The 26,333-nt window shown below is 38.3% G+C and overlaps 1 protein-coding gene across 1 annotated transcript in view; it reads left to right on the forward strand.

Moving 5' to 3' along the window:
- The first annotated feature begins 525 nt into the window (after window positions 1-525).
- SYN2 (synapsin II) overlaps window positions 526-26,333 on the forward strand; it is a 188,545-nt gene continuing 162,737 nt past the window's right edge. The window contains exon 1 of the mRNA XM_086469933.1: window positions 526-896. Within this exon, the coding sequence (XP_086326059.1) occupies window positions 526-896 (371 nt within the window). The remainder of the gene's footprint in view (window positions 897-26,333) is intronic.

A 26,333-nucleotide genomic window follows, 5' to 3' on the forward strand; every position in this document is an offset into this window, starting at 1 on the left:
CACCGCCCAGGGCTGCCCTTTACTGAGCGTTTTTCCCTCAGAGAAGGCGCTGCCGAGGCCTGGAGGCTCGGGCCGTGACCGGCACCGCGCCAGCTGCCCCCACCGCCGGCCGGACGCGGGCGAAGGCAGGTTCGACGAAACCCCGCGGTCCCTGCCGCTGCCTCCGGCCCTTCTGCACCGCCGGGGGAGCGGCTGGGACCGACCTCCCCCCGCCGAGCGTCGGGCCGGGCGCCCCACACCCGCGGCGCGCGCGGGCCGGGCCGGGCAGGGCGGGAGACAGACCCCGCACGCGCCGCGCGCGCACCGCTCTCCTTCGCCTCCATCTCAGCCTCGCGGCGCCGCGCGCGGTCGCCCCCTGGAGGCGGGCGGGAGCGAGAGCGGCCGGCGCATGCCAGCTGCGCTGCTGAGGGGAAGGCGGCACCTCTCGCCGCGGCCGCCAGTCGGGCTGTGACTGAGCCTGCCGGCGGACCGCAGAGCTCCCTGCCTCCTCCGCGCCGCAGCCTCGCCTGTCTGTCGCCCGGCCAGATGATGAACTTTCTGCGGCGCAGGCTCTCGGACAGCAGCTTCATCGCCAACCTGCCCAATGGCTACATGACCGACCTGCAGCGGCCGGAGCCGCAGCAGCCGCCGCCGCCTCCCTCAGGATCCGCGGCCCCTGCCTCTGCCTCCCCGGCTGCGGAGCGCCGACAGCCGCCGCAGTCAGCGCCACCCCAGCAGCAGCAGCAGCAGCCGCCGGCGCAGCAGTCAACGGGCAGCAGCTTCTTCAGCTCCCTCTCCAACGCCGTGAAGCAGACGGCGGCCTCGGCCGGGCTGGTGGATGCCTCCTCCGCCGTCTCCTCGGCCGCCGGCAGAAAGTTTAAGCTGCTCCTGGTCATCGACGAGCCGCACACGGACTGGTAGGTGCTCCCGCGCCTCTGCATGCCTCGGCGCCCTTCTCCTTTTTGCCCGCCCTTCCCCTCCCTCACACTGCAGTCACTTTCCCCGCGGGCCCGTCCCCGCTCAGCCGCCGCTCGCCCCCCCCTGGCCGGTGCGGGCTCACCGGGGGCGGCCAGGCGCGCCCCGGAGGATGAGGCTCCGCGGCGGTCCGTGGCCGGGGGAGGTGGCGGGGGGCCTTCGGGCAGTTCCCGCCCGCTGCCCGGCCCCGAAGCGAAGCGTTGCGGACTGGAAGATGGAGCGACAACCAGCAAAACCCGCAGCGCCTGTCTAGGCGTGAGAGCCATTTTCCGTCAAAACACTAAATAAGACATATTTGCCGCCCTGAAAAAGCACATGCTGTGTTCTCTAGCGAAATAAAGAACTCGCGTATAGGTGCAGGCAGGATTTAGGTGTCTTAGGCAGTAATTTCTATGTCGAACTGCGTGTGGTTATAGCGTTACGCGTGATAATTCCTGTTTATGAGCGGGCTTGTTTTCACGCAGATCCCGCCACTTCTGTTGCAGCGTCTGAAATGAATGTTTGGGTGAAGGTCCTTCAGGGTATTGAGGACCAGCCCTCGGTTTTACCTTAGCCCTGTGAATTTGTGCGGTTAGGTCAATTAGCTTCGCAGCCGCAGGTTTTGTTTGCGGTGGGTGTTTTGCTTCCACTGTTACCATAAGAAATGTGGGACTTACAAAACATAAAACTTGTACATCAACTCATCTCTCCCTGTGGCTGGCTGCTGCCAGGAGGAGAGGTGGCAGCTTTTTCCGACCTATTTACCACGTACGACTCTGGTGGATGCCGTATTTCATAGGAAGGACGTATACCTGTTCGTCGTTCTCTAACTTGTTTCCGTATAATGTGTATTTACACGTCAAGCTGTGAATCCTCTCATTCGCTGTTGCCAATTTCAGTATATAGGGTTTTAATGGTGCCTAAAAATAATACGGAGTAAACAAGTATGTTTTTGTAGCACTGGCATTGTTCAGTGATGGATTGTGGGTTTGTGATTTTATTGTCAGCTTCTCAAATTTACAGCCTTGCTGTCTGGATAGTCTTTTACAGTTCTGTGTTTTGATACAATTTGCTTCAAAATGGTATTTTAATAAAATACTTGAAACAAAAATGTAAGCCTTTATCTACAGCAAATATGTTATTACTGTTAAGGTGGCATTATCAGTTAGATTTTTCATGTTTTTTCTTGTGTGTTTGGTTTTGTGGTTGTTTTTTTGTTTTGTTTTGTTTTTTAAAGAAAAAAAAGGTGGTTGTATCTGCTGGGCTGAGATAGCCTCTGTACCTACGTCATGGAGATGCATCCATGGACACTGCTCACTGCCTTGCAGATACGTCCATTTATTTAATATTCTTCAGTGCACAAATTTTTGCATGGTAAATTAAATGACTGTATATTTTCATAAAGTTTGTTTCTGGTAGAATTTTTCTGTACCTATGGAAGCCATCCTGTGTATTACAAACATGGCATGTTTTACGTACTTGATGATAGATGCACCCAAAATTAACACAATCTGTCAGCAATAGCACAGCTTTTAAACCTCTGTGTGGTGAATGCCACCCAGAGCAGTCCAGGTAGGAGACTAGATGCAGTCACAAATACACACAGGGTTACTCATGCCTGCTTGCTGCTGCTTTTTTTTTTTTTCCTTTTTAAAAATTTATTTATTTATTTCTTGTAGTTTGTGACATGGATATGTAGCAGTTTTAGAAAGAACAGTTTGTTGTTGTTCTGGCTCTTTCCCTTGCAAAAAGCTAATTGTTTTGTAACTGAAGATTTTAAAATAAATTTTGAAAAATATCTATGTGTGTGTTCTGATAATACGTGCAGAAAAGAATTTGTTGCATACCTTTGCCAGTATGGATATCCATATTGACATGCATCGAACTGCTGTGGAATTTGACTCTATGGGCTAAAATGGAATATGAATGACAATTTGAAAAAAAATACTGAAAGATTGGAACTCTCTATAGATGAATTTCCACGGTCTGATGCCCACCACACTGGCTGCCCTGCCCGGTGAGATGCACTGCCATTCAGCTTGGCAAGATGAAGTATGTAGAGCTGCTGTCATGTGACATGCCGACCAAAACCTTGCCAGTAACAAGAAAACCAATACCAAATAAATCTCTTAGAGCCTAAGAAACCATTTCAGTTGGTTGACGTTAATCCTAACAGGCATTCGTTTTTGTGGTGTTTTGAGCTGCGTTGTGTTTGTCTTCGATTGATTGTGTATGTATTGGTTTTGGATTGCAGTTTCAATAGAAGGATTTCAGTCTGGATCACTCTGGAATCCTACTAATTCAGTATTCTCTTTTTAGCAAGGGCCAGAGGAAGCACTAAGCACCTTCTTCCATCAGCAAAGGATGTTGCCTCTTACCTCTAGCATCAAAAGGACATTTTGTTTCTAATAGATTTTATTTCTATTAGAGATTGACTCATATTGAAGTCCAAGATGTAGTAACTCCACATCATTATTGTCACTAATGGGATCATATGGGATGTTCTGCATATAAATAACAGCTCGGTTGTTGCTTGTGTTTTTTAATCTTGATCTGAGTGACTTCTTTTATCATTTTCATACCTTAAGAAGTTTGTCTTATTACAAGTTTTGAAATTGTCCTTTTCAGTTTCTTGATGGCATGTGGTGGGAGAAAGAATAACTTAGCTGTACTAAGTTGTGTATTTTTACCATGTTATATTATCTGACTCCTTAAGGAAGGAGAGCAAATTCTGTCATTGTGTCAAACCATCCTTTTTTCTCCGGCCACACTCAATCAAAGACATGTTAGAGCTGTGAGAGACAATTCTTTTCCTACAGGTTCTTTCGGAACTTGCAGCTACATGGATGAGAGACACCTCTACTCAGGGCTTCTGCTAAAGCCAGGACTGCGAAATAAGCTGGTATCAAAGCTTTTCCACCAGCCAGTAGCTTTGTACGTGCCTCAGTGGCAAGTGTAGGGGAAAAAAATTAAAAGGGACTAAAGCTTGTTGTCAGCTGCTAGAGACAAATCCATGGCAAGCAGTCTTCACTGGTGCTGGTTCTCGTGGAATACTTTCTCTTAGTCGCTTTATGCAATAAATGATCCTTTGGCCCAAAGGTGAAAGCAAATCGCTAGTGATCATTTGCACCAATTATCTTTGAAACCTTCTGTCGTAGAATATCACCATAAAGAAGGGATGACCTGTAAAGCAAACACTCCTTTGAATGGAACCATGCTATTAGTTTGTATAAAGGCATTGGAAAAGCTAATTTTATTTTCTGGCCTATTTTTCATGCATTTTAATGTCACATTCCTTTCATCTGCAGCTGCATACTGAACAGACATTTTCAGTACCTTCACTGATGTCCAGAACCCTTTTCTGAGTTAACACCTCTAGTTAAGAACCTTACCAAGTATTCGAACAGGTAGCGGAGAAGTGTCTGATCCACATGGATCTGCAGGGGAGGGGAAAGCTTCAAGAACCACTTGTTAGGTTTAGTAATGATTTTATGTAATAGACTTCCATGATGGTTTTACAGCTTTATGTATTTTTGTTGATATCTTTGCAAATGGAGGAAACTAAGAAGTAAAATTATTTGTTCAAGGTCATCCAAAAGGCTAGTGACAGAGCTAAATTAAAACCTAGGCAGCTTGCTTAACCTTTTCTTTTAGTTCTCCTTTCCTATCTACTGATCTGCATTGTGTCCAAAATTTTCAGCTAGATAAGTTTATTTTAAAATCTATTTAATTTCCTTGGAAAATAACCATTTTGTTCTGTGTACAAAATGTACTGAATATTCAGTGCTGAACAAGCAATTGATTAGAGGCCATACATCAGTGGCAAGGTGCCAAAATGCTGAGTGTATAGTTTATTATCTTCATTAAAAGCCTATGTGTCATATTTAGAAAGCTGTTTCAATATTGAAAATAGTTATTGCTTTGTCTGTCTTGTGTTTTAAAGCTTGAATATAAGACTTGTTGGCAGTAGTGATGAAACTATAAAAAGAATCAAGTGGAAAAATTTTGTTCTTGTATTTTTAAGCACAAATATTGTTATAAGTATCAGTGTCTTTTTTTTTTTTTTTTTTCCCCTGAGAATTATGCATTCTTTGTCATGTTTACTGCCTTAGTAGTTAGTCATCTTGTGATAGGCATAAGAGGTCATCTCCAAATGGATGGGACAAATGCTATGTGAGGAGCAAACATTCCGTTTTAAAATTACGGAATCGCTTATGGGCAAACACTGCTCATCATAAATGTTTTTAATATGAACAGTATTGTCATAGTGCAGAAAAATGCTGGTTTATAATACAGAAATTTATGTATCATAAGTTACTTTTATTAATTTTAATTGCTTATTAAGAACTGCCGTGCCTTTTGCAACAAGAAACTCCTAATATTAAAAGAAAAACAGCCTTGCCTTTGTTGTAACACTGTAATCTTTCAAAGGCAGCAACAGGTTCCTTAAAACCCATGAAACTGAGCAAGAGTGATAAAGATTTTACTTTATTTTCTCTTTAATTTTTGCTTCATATGAAAACTTCACAGTTCAAAATTACCTTTGTGAAAGTTTCATCTGAATCTTAAAAAAAATTGAATAAGTTACAGTCTAATTCTAGTCACGGCCTTCAAACTGAGTTCCCAGGCTTCCAAAAAGGAGCTGGCAACCAGATTTCACATGAAGACAGTGTGTGCTTAGTCTCTTACAAGCAGGTCGTTGGGCCACTACCACTTCCCAGCATGCACTGCTGTTTTCACCTCCACGTTAAGGGCTCTCCATTTTAGCAATCGAAATAGCAAAGTAACAAAAGGAGAGATGCAGGCGTGGGCAGGAGCTGCCAGGAGCACAGGCAGCACCTCTCTGTGCTGGCTGGGGGCAGGATGCTCTGGGGCACACAGGTGAAACCACATGGGTTTCTGCAAAGGGAGGTAAAGCTTCTTTTGAACTCTGTCTCAAGTGTGAGCAGCTGCATATGTTTCCTGAAGGGCTGGAAGTATAGCACCTTGAGCCGTGTTACTGGTTCTTTGTCCGGTTTTTAAGTGTTAAGTCCACACTGGGCAAGAACTTGAAGACAAGCACATGCAGCTGAACTAACTGGAGTCTGTAACGTAGTGTGTTAACAAATCTGAATTTGTAGCATACAGCAATCTTGTGCAAGTTGTATTTCTTGTCTGTTCTCTGAAATGGCTGGCTGATACAGTTCTGCACCAGGCAGCATGTGCGCTAGTATTTTAAAATGATCTGAGAAAAAGTTGCAGTTTTTTCTGTTTATCTGCAGTTCTGTCGTGTATAATACTTGGCTATATTAGTAGAAACAGCAAAACGCAGTACGTGATAGAGATTACCTTTCTGACTAGATATATATAAAAAAAAAAAAAGCTTTTAGCAGAAAACTCTTTGTCCTCCATACTCTGTGTGTTGCTCTATCTCAACAAGCTCTTACATGCTCTGATATTATTTTAGGCAAGTTAATGTAGATGAGTTGCTAACTACAAATTTGGACAGACAGTATCTGGTGTCATCCCCCATCCCATCTCTGTGCCCTATGCTCAGATTGTGAGTGAATCTCTGAAGAGACCACAGAAACTTCTCTGAAGCTTAATGAAACCTATAGTAACATGTTCAGATGACAGTAACATTAAAAAAAAAAGTTTGCCAATGATTTTTTCTGAAGTTTGACTTGATAGAAAGGAAATGGAAAAAATGGCAAGGAAATAGTGGATTTTAGGTGAGTGTATTTCAAAGTAACAAGATTGAAGTGAGAGATAAAAGGAATAATAAATTGCTTTGTAGACTTTAGACCCCAATAAAATAAGAAATTCTACTTAAAATCTATTAAGAATTTGATAATGATTTGCCAGTAGCAAATTGTAATCTGTTGAAATAGGAACAGCATGAAACAGAAGGTTATTAAAAACTATATTATTAGACTTCTTATTGTTCATCTTGGAAAAGTGTGTCTAGAGGACTTACTGTGCTGTGCCTGTTTTAAATGGATGTTATTTGCCATTCTGTGAGCACTATAGGGTACTGCAAGACTGTACATATTTTTGCTGAAACGATGTTTCTCCGAAAGATCGATGCTAAATGTTCCCACAGTATATCAATGTATTCTTAACGTAGTGACTTCACTGTATGCGTTTTTAGTACCCAGTTCTGAATAGTGCCGTGTGATAGTCACCTCCAGAAGTACTGGTATGCAATATCATGTAATTTTATCACTTTTAGCTCTTCAGCCAGCCTACCGATGCTCTAAACTACAGAAATCTGTTTTTAATATCATTGAAATAGACTGATGATTTGGATTTTTATACATCTGTAGATAAGATATGCTGCAATCTACATTTAAAAATATGATAAGTTTTTAGTGAAAGTGTGTGTTTGACTATAAACTTGTGTCTGAAGAAGAGAAGGACAAACACAGGAAGTCAGATTTGGATACAGAACCTCTACGGAAGGATTCCAGACCCCGTTGGATGAACACAGCAGCAAATGGTAATTACAAGGGGGTGGAAAAGTTACCCAGAATGGAAAAGAGTAAATTGGCAAAGAAAGCTGTGTTGTGGATGACAAAAAGTGAAGCAATAATTTACGAAGTAAATGTTACCTGGAATAACGATAGTGCTTCCAAATTATAATAACAATAATAATGATAGTGCTTCCAAAGATGAGGCTGCTTACCTTGTGGAGTGAAAAGAATGCATAATGAGGTGATAAGACTTTGCAGATGCTGTGGCTGGGAGGACAGCGTCATACCTTGGTCTAGAATGCAAAATACTTGCTTGATTGCACTACTGCTTTTGCTAATTAAACAGCTTTATCTGTGCTAAGTCAAACTTGACTTCTCAGAGGAAAGCTAGTGTGCTTTTAGACAGCCAGCTGGAGGAAAATAATGATGTGTATTCCTGGTAACATGAAGTATAGATGAGTTTCAGCTTTTGCAAAAAGTGTAAAGACTTTGTCAGTTTTGCAGTACCTGTGCTTTCGCCGCAAGTGCGTCCCTACCTGGCTGAAACAGAAAAATGGGTGGATTCTTGCTGACAAGTACACTGATTCCTAACAAAAAGTTGGCGACTAAAGTCAAATCCTTGGTTGTCTATTTGCAAACAAAAGTAATAGAAATGTTTAATTCAGAAGACACTGAGTCTTAAATCTAAAGAGTCCATTTCTGGTTTTACCGCAGGCCTATGGTCCCCAAAGCAGAAGAGGTTGGCCCTCGGCTGTAGCCAAGGCTGGGTGGTTTTTACCTCAGCTGTGTCAGGCAGCAGTGTGGGATGTCTAGGGCTTGCGCTGTGATTGTGGCTGCCCATCAGTTTACTGCTTTTGGGATTGCAAACGGTGGGATTCATTTAATTAACGGATTGGTCCAGTAGACAGCGCTGGAGAACATGGAACTCCAGGTTTTGAAGAACCTTGCTGGTTTTTGTGCAGGCTGCATGTATCTTTATCCTTCTTCCTGTATATCTGTGATTGAAGAAAGTAGAGGACACATGAGATGTCACAATGTTGCTGCTTAAGTGCAGCTAGGCAGGAGTGTGAGCAATGTTCTCTTCATTATTTTCACCTCTGAACACCTGGGTTTGCTTGGTCTCAGCACAGTAAGTTACTGTGCTCTGCTGATCTGAGAGCTAGGCACAGGAGAACAGAAGCTCTTTCTTCCCTCTTTGGAAATGAAGGACTTAGTCCCAGTTTGTGCAGACAGAGGCGTAAAGGTACTTTGCCTGTTTTAATTTTAAAACCCATACTGTGGCATGCTTGGTGTCTAATTAAGTGTGACACCTGGTTTTTGTCCCCCGCCCCCCAACCAAGTAGGCAAGGAGAACAAAACTGTCGCTTGCCACCATCAGCCAGTCGGGTGCCAGAAGCTGCTGCAAAAGGCAGTTTTGGTCCAGCCATTAAAATGCACTGTCTTCTAGCTTTGGGAATGACAGTTCCGTGTTGCCCTCACTTGATATACCGTTTGATCTCTGTAGTCTGGTATCCCAATTGGATATTGGTGTTTATAATGCATCACATACACTGATTGCTAGTAGGAGTTATTAAAACACACTTAAAAATACACACATTTCTTTGAATTTTTATCAGGTGATTAAAATAATTTAAAAAATATTATCAGAGCCTCAGATAAAATTTTTTCAATATCTTAATTCTGTTCTAAAGCACCCACATAAAATAATTTAATAGAAATGAATAGGTTTCTTCACTTTAATGGATTGTTTGTGTTTATAGATTATACCTTATAAAAAAAATTTTATAAACGTCTTGTAGAGAAATAGATTGAACAAAGATGATATGACTTTTATGAAAAAAATTTGCTATGACTTCCTGTCCTAAAACCCAATTTTTTGAAACCTTGCCTTTACAGGAATATACTGTGAGTGAATAAGCGTTAGGGAATCTCACAATGAACAGATAAAAATCTATTACTTTTTCTTTAAGGATGTAATAGGTACAGTTCCCTCATGAATATTTAAAACTGTGATAGGAAGTTGTTTCCTTTGCTCAAAGTGAAGAAAAGTTACAAAACTCATTAGGAAATACAGTAACAAAGTAACATGTGATGCATTTTTAAAAAGAGAAGTGGCACAGTGTGAACAGCGGCAGGACCCAGCCAAGGCTGACAGGAGCCGTGGTGGCATTTCATCAGGCATGGCGTATCGCGTCCCCTGGAGCCAATTTGTGCTTTGTTGTCAGAGCTGGGCACTCTCCAACAGGCTACCGATGTCTGTACTGCGATAGTAACCTTTAGGCTTCCGTATTTCTGATTTCAGCTAATTAGTCTCATCTTGTGTGCAGCGTGTGTTTCTTTGTTAAACAGGCGTGGTTAGAACAGGGGAGCATGCTTTCATGTAATTACAAATTGAATAAAAACAGCCATAAAACGCCAGCAGTGTGTGCTGCTTATTGGAAAGCTTCTGCAGATAATTACAAGTGTTTGTGTGGGAAGGCATAAAGAATGCTCGTGGCACAGCTCGTAATGAAACTCAGGTTATGTTTGTGTGTGGGTGTGTCCCCATCTGTAGGAGTGAAAAGTATCTGTATCCCAGTAACTTTCTGACTGGGTGTTTCAGAACCGTGTGTGTGTTTAGATACTCTTTCCATGCACATCTGAAAATAAAGCAGTTCTCTTGTGCAAGAAGTACTTTTATTTCTCTTCAGTTTGACCTTACAAATCTAATGCTCACTGTTTATGAAACAATGACTTTTTATGCTGAATTCCCGGTTTGTAGGGGCTGAAATCTGCTGAGCTACACTCTCACAGCTTCTGCAGTTTGTTGTGGCAGATGCCAAGATACCTTGTGATAATACCGACTTCTTGCAGGAGAAACTGGGGGTGAGTGTGTGAGTGTACATGGGAGATAACAACAAGCCTGGGGAAAAAAAGCAGAAGTTGAAATGTCTCTTATTTTAGTTTTATGATTTAAAGTGAGTTCCAAAAGAGAAAAAAAAATGGTGCTGATTTCTAGGTTAAAACCAAGGTAGCATCATGACCTCGTTGTATTTGTGTACGTATCTCTATGCCTAATCTCAGCTTTGTTCTGTTTAACCCTGTTTCTTGTTTATTAGTTCTGATTTCTTACTAATAAAAACTGATAGTAATTCTACTGAAACAATACAGATTGAGTAGAATAAACTGCAATATGAGTTCAGGCACAGTGACTTAAGCCTCACATTTTGTTTGAAGAAACTGGGATGGTTCCAAAGAGGGAGATTCAGCATTCACTACCTCTTAGATTGCTTCAATTATTTATTTTGCTTTGAAGATCATTTCCAATGAAAGCTTTCTGTGTACATGCGCATTTTATCATGGTTCGTCATTAAGAAAGCTTTAAAAATTTTCAAAGGTTTCTTTCCTTTGTAGGGCCAAAAACTGGTTTAATATCAGAAAAGTCATCATCTCAGATTTGGGATTCTGGAAGGGCAATAAAAAGGTTTTGTCATAAAACACAATAAATAACTCTGATTCCACTGAGTAGCAGTATGATTACTTAGTATGCTGTGACTACAGAACTTGCTTTCCTTAGTAGTTGTTGTCTTGGGCATCTACTGTCCGAGGTAAATAAAAATCACAGGAATATTTTTAGTCAGGGAAAATTATTTCTTTTATGAGGCCTTTGGCTTTGAAGCAATAATCAAAATTAGTTTTCCTGAGTCTTATATAAATTCAAATGTGTACAATATATATTAATAAATAAGAAAAGTGTTTATAGTAGCACTGTTAAAATTTTAGAATAAAATAGTATTTTAAGTATTTGGAATGAGGTTTAAATAGGCAGGCATTAATCTTAAAACAACAGCAAAATCTTTGACTTTCATATAAAACAGTCTTCTGAATTAAATGGTTTGTCATTTTAAAAATAACATTAGTTATACTTTAAATTAGCTGGTCACATGTCACTGCTGGTGGATCAACAGAAGACCTAATTTGTCTGCTCTTCTTTGAGGGTCCTCTGGAGACTCAGCTGTATTATGCTTTAACATAGGGAGGGCAGGTACTTCCTCTCTCCTCAAGCCTGCTTTGTGGTGTTGTCCATCTATAACGGACAACCTCTGTGGAAACCTTTGATGCTATAAAAACAATACTGAAGATTCCATTTAAAGTTTTAAAAAGTCTGTTTCAGTAATTATGTTGAATTCACTTGTACCTGTCTGCATGCACTTGTGATTTGCTTCTGCACGTGAACACAAGCAGAAGTCTGACATGTGTTGTGGGTACTTGCATAGGAAATGCAGGCAAACAAATGTGTAAGTTTAATTAGTATAAATTCTAGTTTAAGGGGAATGTACGCATAATTTCATAGACACAATGACAGTAAATAAATAGAAAACCATAAGAGATTCCCGGTATATGACAAAGCTAAAATCTCTGTGTTACACAGGAGAGTGCATGTTCCATGGTGACAGAAACAAGCTGTCTAGAGGAATGAACCTTATTTGGGGTGAAATAAAGTAGTGGAATAGGAGGGACTTGGGTCAAGGCCGCTGTTTTGCCTGGGAAGAAAATGGTGTTACTGACTCTGTTTTATGGTAAACACATCTAGAATTGTGTGAACAAATGAAAAACAAAAATCCTTCTGGGAAGCATTCATAAATTGGAAGTTCTAATAACAACCCCAAATGTCCTTTAGTTCAAACAGCATGAAAAGTAAAACTGGAGATGACAAATTTGTATTGTGATGTAACTGCTGATGAGAGGGAACAGAGCAGAAAATTCTGATGCAGATGTGGATGGTTAAATCACAAGTGATAGCTGGGACTATTAACACAGTTGACTGCGTGACTGAAATGTCACAAGCAATAAAAGTACTTTGACGTTGGTTTTGTATTATAGGCACTTCCCAGGTAACATGTTTATGTCACCAAAGTTGCTGTAAGTAGAGTGTGCTCGCATTATGAAGGGTGCACTTGTGTGTATGTGTGTATATACATCTGCATGCATAATTTTTTAAAAAGAAGAATTAGTAGGAATTTTCACTGATGGACATTGTCCAGATAGATAATACTTCTATTGGTTGCAGTTTTGTTGCTCTGGTGAGATTGGGTTGCACTAGAATACAAAGAGGCGCCCTCATGCCACTGGAAAGGTGCTTGGCTATTTTGAAGGCAGGTCACACAGACAACCTCTGCTATGGGTTGTAATGATAGAAGACATGGCACTTAGCAATTCATTATTTTGTACAAGGTTGTGCTCTACCTAAATTCTTTTATTTGGACCCATGTTCTAGAATTTTTGTGCTGATCCATTTTCTTACTAAGGAAGAAGTGACTGGTATGAACTAGCAGCAATTCAACATCAAGAGGGTAAGATTAAGTTTCTTAGCAGTAGTAATGCTTTAGAGAAGTCGAGAGACACTAATATAAAGTATAATTACTGTATATTAAAGTTTACATTCTTTCTATTAAAATGACTTCCACTGGATTGGTCTTCATTCATGAAATATGTGGGTAGAAGCAGACTGCAGGTCTGCTCTTTTCAGGTTGGTGAGGATCTTACGGCAGTTCTTTTCAATTTAAGTCTTGCAGTGGTTGTCTAGGCTTTCGTTAGAAGTCCTTTCCAAAAAAGTTGGGCAGCTGATGAAGTTTTTGGGTTGTGGTCTTTTTCTTTTTTTTTTTTCTGAATAGTGTGACCCATTGTAAGTATACATTTGAGATCCCCAAATCCTTGACTGTTAGGTGATGCGTTGATGACACATCAAGTCCCAAGCAGCTTTGAGATGTTACAGTGTGATTGCTTTTGAAGGTGAATTGTCCAAGTCCCTTGATGAAAATATCTGTATATTTCAAGAACAGTGCTCTGGAAAGCTGTTGAGGTAGAATAAACACATCAGGTACTGTTATTCTGAAATCCAGGCTGTGTGTGATTTTACATTGTAGCAACATAATTAAATCTGTATTTTCTGGTTTGCTGTGCTTGAGGTAGGTGATTGTGGGGCTAATATAGGCTTTTTCCTGAGCATTTGTTAGTCATTTCTTGTTTGGGTGATTATAACAGTGCATTTACGATGCTTTCTATGAAACAGAATTCCAGTATTGGTTTCAACCTTTGAAAAAATATATGGCAAACTGCTGTCTGTAGGTCAAGATGATATGAAGACTTTGTGCATGTAACTGCTTAACAAACACTGTTACTTCATTTAAATGCTCGTTTCCAGTTCATGAATTTTCAAATGAGTGTTCAAAGGGAGGCAAACCTAATTGATGTTGAGAAAACATTTTTTTTCGAGAGGCAAACAGTAATTCTAAAAGAGAGCGCCATGACTTCTCAAATACCTTATCAGGGTTGTTTGTACCTAGAGCTCCTACCTAAGGCAATGATGTTTATCAATGCTAAATAATTTTTTAAAACTTTTACTGGCCTTTTTAGAATTACTTAATAAAGAATTTCAACCTTAATGTATTTATCAGTGCTAGGATTTTTGCTCAGAATAGCTGAGATACTCTTCTAATGTCATATGTTACATCATCATCTTAGCCTGGAGAAGAGAAGACTGAGAGACGATCTTATCAATGCTTATAAGTATCTAAAGGGTGGGAGTCAAGAGGATGGGGCCAGGTTCTTTTCAGTGGTGCCCAGTGACAGGATAAGGGGCAATGGGCACAAACTGGAGCACAGGAAGTTCCAGCTGAACATGAAGAAAAACTTCTTTACTCTGAGGGTGACAGAGCACTGAAACAGGCTGCCCAGGAGGTTGTGGAGTCTCCTTCCCTGCAGACAGTCCTGGGTGACCTGCTGTAGGTGAACCTGCTTTAGCAAGGGGGTTGGGCCGGATGATCTCCAGAGGTCCCTTCCAACCCCTGCCACTCTGTGATTCTGTGGCCTGCAGTATCCAGTTGTAACCACAAGACTATTGTTTATATAATACTCAGTGTATTTATGTCAATTCATATAAAGTTATACAGTGACAGTGGTAGATGAGTGATCTTATTGCCAATTGTAGTAAGTGTAGAGCCACATGTTGGAAAGTGACACCATCACCTTGTTTGGCAGTATGTCTGGATGCTGAATTGAAGACCAGTAGTTCAGCCAGTCAGTGGAATGCAGGATCTCTGCACTGGATTATTTTGCTTGCAGGTTTGTCATAGCACTTTTGCAAGTACTGAAGTTGCACAAAAATGAGAAGAATAAAGGATAGTAACATTTCCAGATATAATTTTGTCTTATCAGAACAACTAAACATCAGCTTTTCATGCTGGGTCATTGAAAAGATGAAGTTGTCTTTTAGAATCTGTACCTTGGATGAGCAATGAGTTAGATATTGTTATCATCGTATTACCATGACTAGTAGTTGTAGAATATATGATAGAGAAAGTTATTTTAAAAAATTAATAGAAATGAAAAGGAAAATTTGAGTAAGCAGAAGTGAATTTAAAAAAAAGTATGCTTACCATATGCAGAAATGTGTGCACTGTGGGATTTTTGGTTTACTAATAGAAGTCTTCAAAACTTTATTTTTTGACAAAGTATTATAAGAGTAGAAAGAGTACTTTTGTATTTCTGAAATTAGTCTGGATTTTAGAATAGTTTTTTGATAGATGATTTAGAAATTCTTTAGATCTAGATACACGACTCCTCAAGATGAGGAGAGAATATTTTTGGTTTGGAGACTTTAGCAAATAACTTTCATGGTGGAAAATAGGATTATGTGAAATATATAAATCGAAGTAAATGATGTTAATCACCAAAAGCAGCTTGTTATAATGCGTGGTTGATCAAAGTCAACATCTCTGCTCAGTGATGTTTTGAGTAGTGTATCATAACTGATAATCCAGTTAGCATACAAAATGAATTTAATTTTGTGCTCCAAGAAGAGAGGGCTTAATGTGCACGTGTGTAAAGGTATGTACAGATGTGTGTGTGTCTGTGGTAAATTAGGGATGTTTTTGTGAAAGAGCTGTCTGAGGCATAAAACTGTTCTGCATAATGAGGACAAATTCTTATGTTTTGTCTGAAACATTGTCTGAAAACACAGGGTAAAAATCCGTGACTGTAAGGCTAGTAGCAGTTCTTTAAGTATGTACATGGAAATCAAATTGATTAGAAACAGCTTTGATCAGATAGTTAAAATTATAAATTTGCAATCATCTTTTCTACACTTTCAAAAAAAAAATTTAGGTGCCAGTACACAGGACCTGCCTATGTAGGTCCTTTTAGTCTGTTCAAATGGAATAGCTTTTTTTCTGTTCAAACTCGAATTAAACTAAGTTAAAGTGATGCAAAGTTACTGTCTTTTAGAATTCTCTTTGTCAGCTGTCTCCACTAATATTGCTAAATACATTTTGAGGTCAGTGTGCAGTCAGTTGGCTTAACTATGATAAAAGAAAAACAGCTAACTTCTAGAACTATTTGAAAGTTGAAATTTTTATTTAATAAGAATATGCCAGAACTTGCTTTTCTTTGAATCAAGCATTACTGAAATTGTTTGGAGAGGGTGAAGAGGAAAACTCAAAGTATCTGTGTTTTTCATGTCATTGTCTTTTATTGTTAACCACTTGTTACCTGACCTTTATGTTGAAACCAAAACTGAACATTTAGCATGAAGTTACTGTGGAGCTTGCAAGTGGCAGTGACAGATATAAAATAGTAATTAGGCATGTACTGTCACGATACCTCTGTTTACTCTTGCAGTTTTTCCACATGAGCAGTTAAGTATCTGCATGTGCTAGCGATGATGTCTTGGAAAAATAGTGTGATGTGGTTAGTCATGAAATTTTTGCTAGTTGCTACTTTTTGAAAGAGATTTTTCAAACTGCTTCTTAGGGGATTAGTTGATTTTTCTGAAAAGTGTATTCCTGACTTTAATTTGTCATCTTTTATTTCAAATAGGAAAATTTATGACATGCTGGTCATGAATTTCTAGTGTAAGCTACGAACTCCAAAAAAGAGATCTGAAGTTCTTTACAGCAAATAAGAATATTTATTAGGCAAAATTTACAGAAGTCAATGGAATGTTGCAGATTCAGCATGGTGCTGTGGCTGGGAGAGCTCTGTTCAGGTGATCATTCTGATGTTTGTTACTGTTTCACTTCCTACAAACCATTAGCAGCTGTGGTGTCTGTTCCCTTTCAAAACAGAACTCACGAGGATGTGAAAGTCAGAGTCCATTGTGAATTTTCAGTTCGGAAATTCTTTTCCTGCTTGCATTCCTTTTTTTGCTAGAGTCCTCATCTGGAAAAGTTGGAAGTTAATAAAAAAATGTAGTGTTACATCCATAATTCATCACAGAATGAAGAGTGACATAATTCTTAGTGCACACTTAAAGTGATTGCCAACAAATAAAATGCTTGCCATTATTCAAACACATTTTCTCAGAAGTACCTTTCTGACTTCTAAATAAAGTATCCATGTAGCTAGTGCAGGTATTGTTTAAAAAAAATTTTTCAACTTCCCTCTCTAGTATTTTGGTGGGATAAATATGTGTTTGACTTATGCCTTTTTCACTTTGAGAAATTGTACCTCTCTGTTTATAGTGGTAGCACTTGTTTGTGAAAAAAAAAAAACAAACATCAAATGATTGAGACTTGGAATTTGCTTGTTCCTTGGCCATTGATAGATCGCTTTGCTGGAATTTCTGTGTATTGGAATAATGGGGATTACATTTACTTATTTCTGTAGTCTTCCAAGAGCCTGTTATGAATAGTATTATAAATACAAATGATGGCTAGACCAAAAAACCACAAGAAAATGGAAACTGAGCACTCTGATTGAACAGCCATAAGCTGTTTCCTCTGCTCACTTTGCTCCCTCGTTTTGATATGTATGTTTATAGCAGAGCAAAATTTTCCCTAATGCAGGTTTCTTGAGGGTTCGGTTTTGCTTTCCCATCCTCATCCCTTCCCCTCTCCCAGTCTTATGTAGAGTGGTTTTTTGCTTTGGTCATTCAGCTCTTAGTGATTAGAAGTACTCAGCTTGTTGTAAAGGACGTATAGCTAATTTGCTTCATGAACTAGAATAAATTGTCCTTTGCCTAGCTGTAATGATGGATTTAAAATGTCTCATGTCTGGTTATTGATACACTCAGTGCATCACTGATACGTTGATCTGTAGTTCCTGCTATTCAGTACCCAAATAGATCATCTTTTTGTCATGTATTTGAACTACGATATCACTTGCATTTAGCTTAACATAATTCAAAGTCTCTCCTTGTGCTTTTGCTGTCTGTGTGAAATTAGCTTTTCCTCTTGAACAAAATTTATCAAAGAAAGTTAGAAGTACTAGCACTTATATTTCATTAGAATATTTAGTTGTAAAAATCTATTATTAACTTATATTCACGTTCACCTTTACACCAATATGCACTCCCACCTTAAAGCCAAAATGGCTTTCCAGACTGCCTATGACTCTCTTAGTGTTTTAAAATAATAAAATTAAGGAGATAAATGTATAGTACTTACATTTTAGACATTGACTCACATGTGCTAACAATCATCTTGTAGTTTCTGTCGTAAAGTGGACTTTGGTAGCAATTTGGTTGTAGTTTATGCCCTGTAATTGAATAGCACTATACAGAAATAAATTACTGTAATACCTAATGTTCTAAACTGTTAGCTAGTGGCTTATAATTGGAAGAATATTGAAGCTGTATTTTCATAAGAGTGTTTGAAATTTGCATCAACTTCTTCCAATTTTTCATGGCCTTTTGTTTTGCACATTTTTAGCATTTCAGGAGTTCAGCTTTTGAGAACACAGATTGAGCAAGTACTAAATTTTTAAAGTATATTGCAGGATACTCATGGAGAAGGAACGTATATTAACAACATCAGATTTTTAATCTGACTCCTGATTGTGATTAAGGACAGAATCATATGCAAGAAATAATAATATTCATAAGCATCTTATTGTATTTTGCAATTAAATCCAAGAATTATTAAAGAAGCAGACCATGATGGCAAATAAGAATGCAGTGAACAGCTTATTCACTTTTGAAAAAGTGCTTTTCTGAACCACTTATTTTTTACTGGTTTTCCCTTGGTTCATAGGGCATGGTATTAGAAATTCAGGAGCAGGGTGAATTGTGACTTGAACAGCTTTGAGTTAAGGGTTTGGTTCTGCAAGGATGAGTAGAGTTGATAAAGACGGTAATTATGGCTGTTGGTCAGGTATTGACCCAAGGAATTAGAAACACTGCAACTTCGTCTTTGTAATAAATACAGGAATTGCAGGTAACCCCATATTCTCTCTTTTGTTTTTTAGTTTTCTCACAAGTCAGGAATGCTCTTGGTGATGAGATGTAGGGAACTCCATGAAATTTCAGAATTTTTTTAATTTAGCAATAAATTATCCTGTTAGAGTGAGAATGAAGCATATGGACTTAAATCCTAGTCAGAGATAACTGCATAATACAGTCCTGTTTCCCTAAGATGTGTGTACAGAGGGAATAATACAGTTCAGATAAAAGTACGTGTGCTAGTTTCAATTTAGCTAATTTGAGTAGAAACTGTAGAGAATTAGCGGGACTGGGAATCAGCAGCTGCAGCGCAGGGCACAGTTGAGGTGTTGCAAACCAGCGCTGAATCCTGCTCAGTTGTTGCCTGCCCAGGGAGCTGGAAGCCAGTGTGTGTACCCTTCTCTGTGCCCCGATGGCATTTTATTCCTTCTTGTGTGTTCTATGGCAGTATCTGTTTGGACTAATGTACCACAGACCATGCATAATAGCTTAATTTGAAGAAAGGAGGACTGGTAACTTTCACTCAATAATAGTAATAAAATTTAAAAAAATAATAAAAAATAAGCTATTGTAAAATAGGGTAATACCGGGAAATGTATGAAAAAGAAGAATTTGTAATCTGAAGTAATTAAGAAATTCTGAACGGCACTCTGTTTATTCCAAGATCTAGGTATGCATGTTTTATGTTCCATTAAGAACATTGTAAAAATAAAATAACTAGTGTTTTTTAAATGCTACTTTAACTTCCTGTATATGCACTAAGGATGACTTTTAGTAGCTTATTTTTGGTAGATTATGTATTTTCGAGGTATAGTGACATTGTACAAAGTGGTAGAATTTAAAATAAACAAAAAGCACAGTTTCTGCATTGAATTATTATTTACTGTTATTTCTTTGCTGCTTTTCAAACACTTCTAGAACAAGTAGCAGAGCGTATTTATCCCCACAGGAATCTAGCAGACATAGAATTAAATACATAAATACCAACATAAGAGTTTTCAGCTAATTATAATGAGGCTTGAGTCTTGCATTCCGTATGTTAACCATCTTGAAATATTAAAGGTCGTTGGGTAGCGCAGAGTATATTTTGTTCATTTGACTTTTAAAATATTTTTTTTTTTTTAATGACGATGATGTAATTGCTGCAATTTGCCTTTGGAGGTTTTTTCTTCCACTTTCCTTGTAATTTGAAAAATGTTGCAAGAAAGGTGGAGTTGACCTCCTGACAGTTGGTGGACAGCAAAATCTAAACTTTTTCCATTGTAGCAAACAATTGGAACAGATTTGCTCCATTTCTAAAGTGGAGGCTTCTATTGCAAGCAATTATATCATAAAAAGTTCGGCGTTTGGATCTGTCTTCTGAATTTGCAGGGCTAATGATTTTGTCATTAATACAACATTGTGCATATTTGTACTATATCAACAAACAACTTGTGTATAAGGCAAATACTTTGTATTTTAAGTAAATTTAATTGTTTGTATGAAATTAATGGACCTGGAAATTTCCACGAATTTTTTATGAACTGTATTTTGTTTCATCCTTGGATTTCAGCAAAAGTTTTGATGGAGGTATTGGGCGGGGGGGGGGGGAAGGGATGGAGGGTAGCATTAACCATTCAAATAGGAATAAGGATGTGCTTTTATAAATTCCTACATTAGATGTCAAAATACTGGAAGTTCAGTCCCCTGAAAATGAAAAATTAATCATCACAGAAATGTGTCTCAGCTTAGAGACAGTCCCTCTCCCAGCTGAAGCTGGCACCATGGCTCAGCTGCTGCTCTTTTCTGATGAAGCGTAGGTGGATGGTTATGCTGCGGCCATCTCGGTCACCTTCCCTTCCCTTGGTGCCTGCAGGTGGTTTGCTGACACCCACGCCTGTTCTCTGGTTCCCTACAGCAGATCAGTCACTGCTTTTTGACACTAGGAAGATGTATATAGGAGATTCTTTTCTCTATGTGTGCAAGAGATGTAAGTTTATTGTTTTAAAGAAAGCACATTTGTGGATTAAAGCAGATTTAGTCTGAAAGGTGGAAAAATGTATAAATAAAACAGTTAATTCTTTAATGTGGGCACCGGGACATCTCTGTCCTCTATAAACACTAGGAATTTCTCATATTTCTGGGGTGAAGTGTATCTGTTTTTTCAGCAGGGATTTTTTTTATTATTATTCAGAAGAAATCAGTAGAAATTGAGAAAGATCAGAATTGCCTGTGTTTTGGGTGAGATGTAGCAAATGTTACACACTCCAGGCTCCACATTGCTGCATCATTCCAAATGAAATGAAAAAATGTGTATTATTTGTATTACATAGCATAACAGCTATTAGTTTTTGTTGAATTGATTCATGAACTTGTTCTAGTTTAGAACTAAACTAAATGACAGCCCATATATAGGTAGAGTGACAAAAATTTAAATTATTTACTGACTTGTGCCCCACTGTTTGGAAATCACTGAGGATGTGTGTTTATGCATACATTCTCATCCACTCAGTCTTCTGGGGCATCTATTGCTGTGGTACATGCATTACAGTTTTACTGTACGTGTCTAACCTTGCAAATCTTGTGGTTCTTCTAATCAGTATTGGCATTTTGTCAGGTAGAAATGATCATTGCAGAAGTCAAATGCCCGAGTCAAATGCACCGACCAAATATTTTAGCCAGGTTCAGTACAAACTTTGGAAAAATGATGTACAGCCAAAGTCCCAATTTCCTGCTTTATATCCGTGCAGTATGTCAGATTGCTGGTGATTGGCTTTTCTTAATGCTCCTGTTTGAAGCTGTATCCGCTCTTAGCAGATTAAGCTGAGACTACCTTTTTTGGATTCACAAATTGTCTAATACCTGATCAGTTGTTACTTCTGTGAATTCCCCTTCTCACTATGCTCACTGGACAGCTTTTTTAAACTCTTAGAACTTAATTTCTTCATTGAATTATTGTAAATTATGAGGGTAATTGTAGTGTTTTGAAAGTATCTTGGTGGTGTACACATTTTAAACAATGTTTTGTAGAAATCGGGCATACAGCGAAGATCTTAATTTTCAAGATGATGCTAATCTGATAGGCTTTATATTTTTTTAAAAAGAAGTGTCGGTTGGGAAGATGTTTTGGGAAGCATAGAATGAGATCCTGAAAGACTTTGAGGATTACAGCTTTTATTTGTTTTCTATACAAGTGTTTAAATGTTATCTTAACAAGTTATTCTCGCTCTTTTTTTACAAACTTCCTTGGCAACACGAACAGAAGATTCCCCATGCTTCATGCTCTTTTCGAAGTAATTAATCAGTTGGATCTAAACTGATTGTAAAATAGTTTTCCCCAGTTGATTGCTCGTAGAAAATGTTTTGGTACAGTAAGGTGTTGACCTGTGAAAGAACTGGCCAGAATATTTATAAGCAACTTTGATTCCAGATAAATTTTCTCCGGGAAATTATTCAGACAGGTTCTGATGACTAGCAAGATGATGCTTTTGATTTCTGGGTCCATTTTAGATAAAAAAGTGGTAGCAGACAGATAGTTTTAGCGAATGTTTTATTGCAACCTGAAAGAGTAGTATTTTAGATTTAGTTCTTGTCAGTAGCAGTGACAATATTAAAGTCTGGGTTGCAGAGAGTAATTTTGGTTTGAATAGTCACAGATTTATTTAGTTTTAGTTCAGAAAGGCAGGCATTAAGAAATTCCCTGTTGTCTACTGACTGAAAGTCTTGGAGACATGAACTTCTAGACTTCTTTCTGTTCTTTTAGCAGATCTTTTAGTTTTGCACTTGCATTTTCTTTGCATTTTCTTCAGTTTTGGTAATTTTAAGGATTTTTTTTTTTTTTTCTCAGTGGCATCCAGGTTTTTAGTTTACTCAGTGACATAATCTTGCCAAAATAAGTTTTCTGCTAAATTTTTCATAGACCTTTACATTTTAAATGTATATTTAAAATTTCAGGATTTGATTTTACTCTTTCCAGACTCTGCAATGAGAGTTTTGCCTGATGTCTCATCCACTACATAGCATCTGGTGACACTATTTCAAAACTTATTCTTAATAATTGAGCTCCATTATGGGTATTGTCATTCGTGGAAAGCATTTTGAAAAAATTATGTCTATGTTTAAAATATGTTTAAAGTAAAGAATCTGTGCCACAGTGCTGAATAACACGGTATTTTACCTCAGTCAAAATTATTTCTATAAGGTAACTTTTATATAATATTGTTTTATAAAAAGAAAGTAGCAAAAACTTAGTGACAAAAATATCAAGGATTTAAGCTTTACTTTAGTTTCTGTTTGTACATAGGTCTCGCAGAATCTTTGGGAATTTCTGCAGGTAAAGTGTGAAAACATAGCATTTTTAATTTTTTTTGTTTTAATTGTAATAAAGTTTACATTTTGTAAATGAAGCCCTTTGGGTAATTCTGTAGTATGTCTGATAGTAACCTCGGGATCATACCATTAACATTAGGAGAACTGTACCATACCTCAGCACTAACACTTCAACCAGTATTTGATGACTCACCGTATAGAGCTATCTGAGGTGTGACACTTTTTGCTATTACAAGTAATGCAATGGAATGTCTGTGAGGAAGTGAGGCTTTTATTATTTTCATTCTCTTAAAAAGATTTTTTTATGTATATGAATGATATAATGTAATATAATATAATAAAACTGTATATGCATTTTGACAGTTTTGTATCCTGCTCCCCTGGTTATTAACTCCTGCATTGAGTGTGCACAATGAAATGGTGATGGATGTGAGCATTGCTTGGTCACACGTACTCTATGGCTTCCCCATATGTTGCTCTCCAGCAGTGCCACAGTGTCTCCTGAGTTGTGGCCATGCTGGCAGCAGTGCTGCTGAATAATTTCAGTCTACATCTGCAAAAGGCAGTGAGTGAGCCAGGAAGGGCTGCCAAAGCCAACCTTACGGGGTTATATTGGCCAATGTACTACTGGGTAGTATACAAGATGATTTTACAAATTATTTAACAGAGTAGAAATATGGGAGTAGAACAGGTTACAGTGACAACATTTGAGCTGTACTTTCTGCAGTGTATTTAACTCATCTATGAAAACTGTTATCTGTTAGCAATGCCTGAGCGGATGTTATAGCTTGTAAAAGCACAGTGTACTGGCTGCAGCGGTCTTGCCATCAGTAAGGTGAGCTATGTGTTTCAGGTTGTCGACATCTATGGTGAAGGATGGTAACTCAGTTTTCCTCCCCAAGATATCAAAAAGTGCAATGTTTAGTGGGATTTTTGAAGAAGGCAGAGCTTTGAACAGCAAGTGAATGCTATGTCCTGATTGTAGAGTTCATGCAAATTCTTCAATAAGTCCCTTTTGTAATCCTGACCTGAATGTATTGAGGTGCAGCAGTCAGGGCTCTAACTTGTGAATGCTTCTCTCTCAACTCTTGATAAATTTCTGTTGTGTCTGTTTTGTGTTTTCTTACATGAATTATGGTTATTATCTTTGTAATGTCATACATCAGAAAATAATCATCAGTTTGTTTATAGTTAATGTTCATTAACTTTTAGAATGGTTCTGATATAAGGTTTAAGTTAACTTTCTTCCTATTTTGGAGAAAATCTCTCTTTCTCTTGGTACATAAACATAATACGGCTAGGTACAGTGTTTGTCATTGTAGCCTCCTTGTAATTTTTGGAGAGATGGATGAGTAAGAATTGGCAGGCTGCAGGTTTGGCATAAAGCATCCCAGTCAGATAACACTGTCAGCTCCAATCACTTGATGGTTTCCTACAGCACGACAACTTCACATTTCACTGTTAATGCTTAGTTAATAGTAGATGTTGGATTTTTCTTTTTTGTTGTTGTTCTTATTTTTTTACAAGCAATTTGTGTTTCTTACAGAAGCTGGGCTCTTCTTGGGCTTCTGTTGTTCTGAAGGTGATCCTCTGGAAAACACTCAAGCTAGAATCCCATGCAGGCTACCATTACAGAGGTGAAAAAGAGAAGTAGTAGAGTGCTTAGTTTTACAAGGGTTAAAAAGTATGAAAATGGTAACATTTTTTCTCTTATGGAATACGTATGTTGTAAATGGCTATCAATCTCTTCAAAACTGTAGCAATTGTGGAATTTTATAAATAAAAATTTTATTTCAAAGAGCATGCTTTTTTAAGGAGGAGATGATGATATCTTAGACACTGGAATTATGATATGCGTATGTGTAGATATAACAGCAATTATAAGAATAAATCAATGGGCGATTTATACATAATTGAAAGTACTGTTGTATATTTCTGTAACTTCTGTCATTGAATCTGAGTGACTTTAGAGCCTCCTCTAAAAAACCGAATTGTTTAGGTTTAGATTTTGCAATCTTAAACAGAAAATATTAGTTGTTATGTACATACAGGGAACTTCCGTGAATAGAGTATCTCTGGTCTAAGACTTACTAGAAACAAAACTAAATCATAAGACGCTGGGACAAGAATCTATAGAAAACCAGAAAAAACAATTTAGATTTAAGTTTTAGCTTTGTCCATTCAGACAGCTCACATGCGGGAGAAATGGAAAAATCTTTTTTATTAGCTCATACTGCGAGAAAGAACCTCATTGTTTTGTCAAAGCACTGCTCAGTAAAAATTACCCATAGCTCTGTTTTCAGCATGTCAACTGCCTTCTCTTGAAATGGTTTGTTTCCCCCTTATTTTTAATTTTCCTGGTGATAGTTGGACTTTGAGATAGGTCCGTTGCACCTCTGTTAAAGAATAGCAGTGATCAAATAGTGAAAATAGATGTGGATTTTATCTGAAGGTACATTATAATTATGGCCTTTTTTTGTATGTTTTATTCTTTAAGGAATAGTAGATAGACTAAAGGGAGACTGTTTACTTGTGTGTATGTAGGAAATCACAGCTGATTAGTGGAGGTTTTGTCATGAAGAGACAAACTATTTTTCTGAGCAAGTTTATAGTTCACTTGTGAGAAGCTCTGTCTTGAGAAACTGTTGGTGCAAGAGGAAAATATGTTCTTTTTGTTGCAGTACTTTAAAGTAAGGCTGGACAAATGTTATTTCTAGTCTCTTCTAGCAAACTACTAAATGAATACAGGCTAAATATTGGATTTTCATCTCATAACTGCTTTCCAGATTCTTCCTACTAGTAACCATCATTTACCTTAACAAAATGGGTTGCAAAATACATGCCAAATTTAATCTTGAAAGTAAAAACTTCCAGTAATGTTTGTGTTTGTGTAACATTGTGATTTACAGTACATATAAAGGTTTTTCTTAGTCCATTTACAAACAACATTCTTGACAACAGAGTATTTGATCAAAGTTAGGTTAGTAAAATAGTAAGTGTTGTTGAAAGGCACTAAAATACTGCTAACCTGACTTAATAAAACTCCCCCCCCCTGCTATTTGTAAGTCGGGTAGTGTAGAAAAGTGTTGCTTCAGACTCTGAAGACAGTATCTGTACTCCCATTCTGATTGTCTTGGTTTGTCTCAGTAACTCGTTTTCCCTTTGGGCTATATAAAAGCCAATGTAAGGGTTATTCAAAATAAGCAAGTTTCATGCATTGACCTATATAACACATGCGCGACTCTTGCCAACCTTCCAGGCAGTTTGTTTAGGAGTTACTGTCTGGATCAAATCTTAGGTTGTCTGCTTTTACTGGCATCCTTAATTCTAAATTGCTTCCAACACTGTTAGAATGTATGAAGGTCTGTGGAGGAGATTATTATGTGAAAGACAGTGTTATAAGAACAAATACCTTTGTTACTCAAACAAATGTATTTTTTACA

The sequence above is a fragment of the Leptosomus discolor genome, chromosome 9 (genome assembly GCF_034619465.1).
Source record: "Leptosomus discolor isolate bLepDis1 chromosome 9, bLepDis1.hap2, whole genome shotgun sequence".
Classification (NCBI taxonomy): domain Eukaryota; kingdom Metazoa; phylum Chordata; class Aves; order Leptosomiformes; family Leptosomidae; genus Leptosomus; species Leptosomus discolor.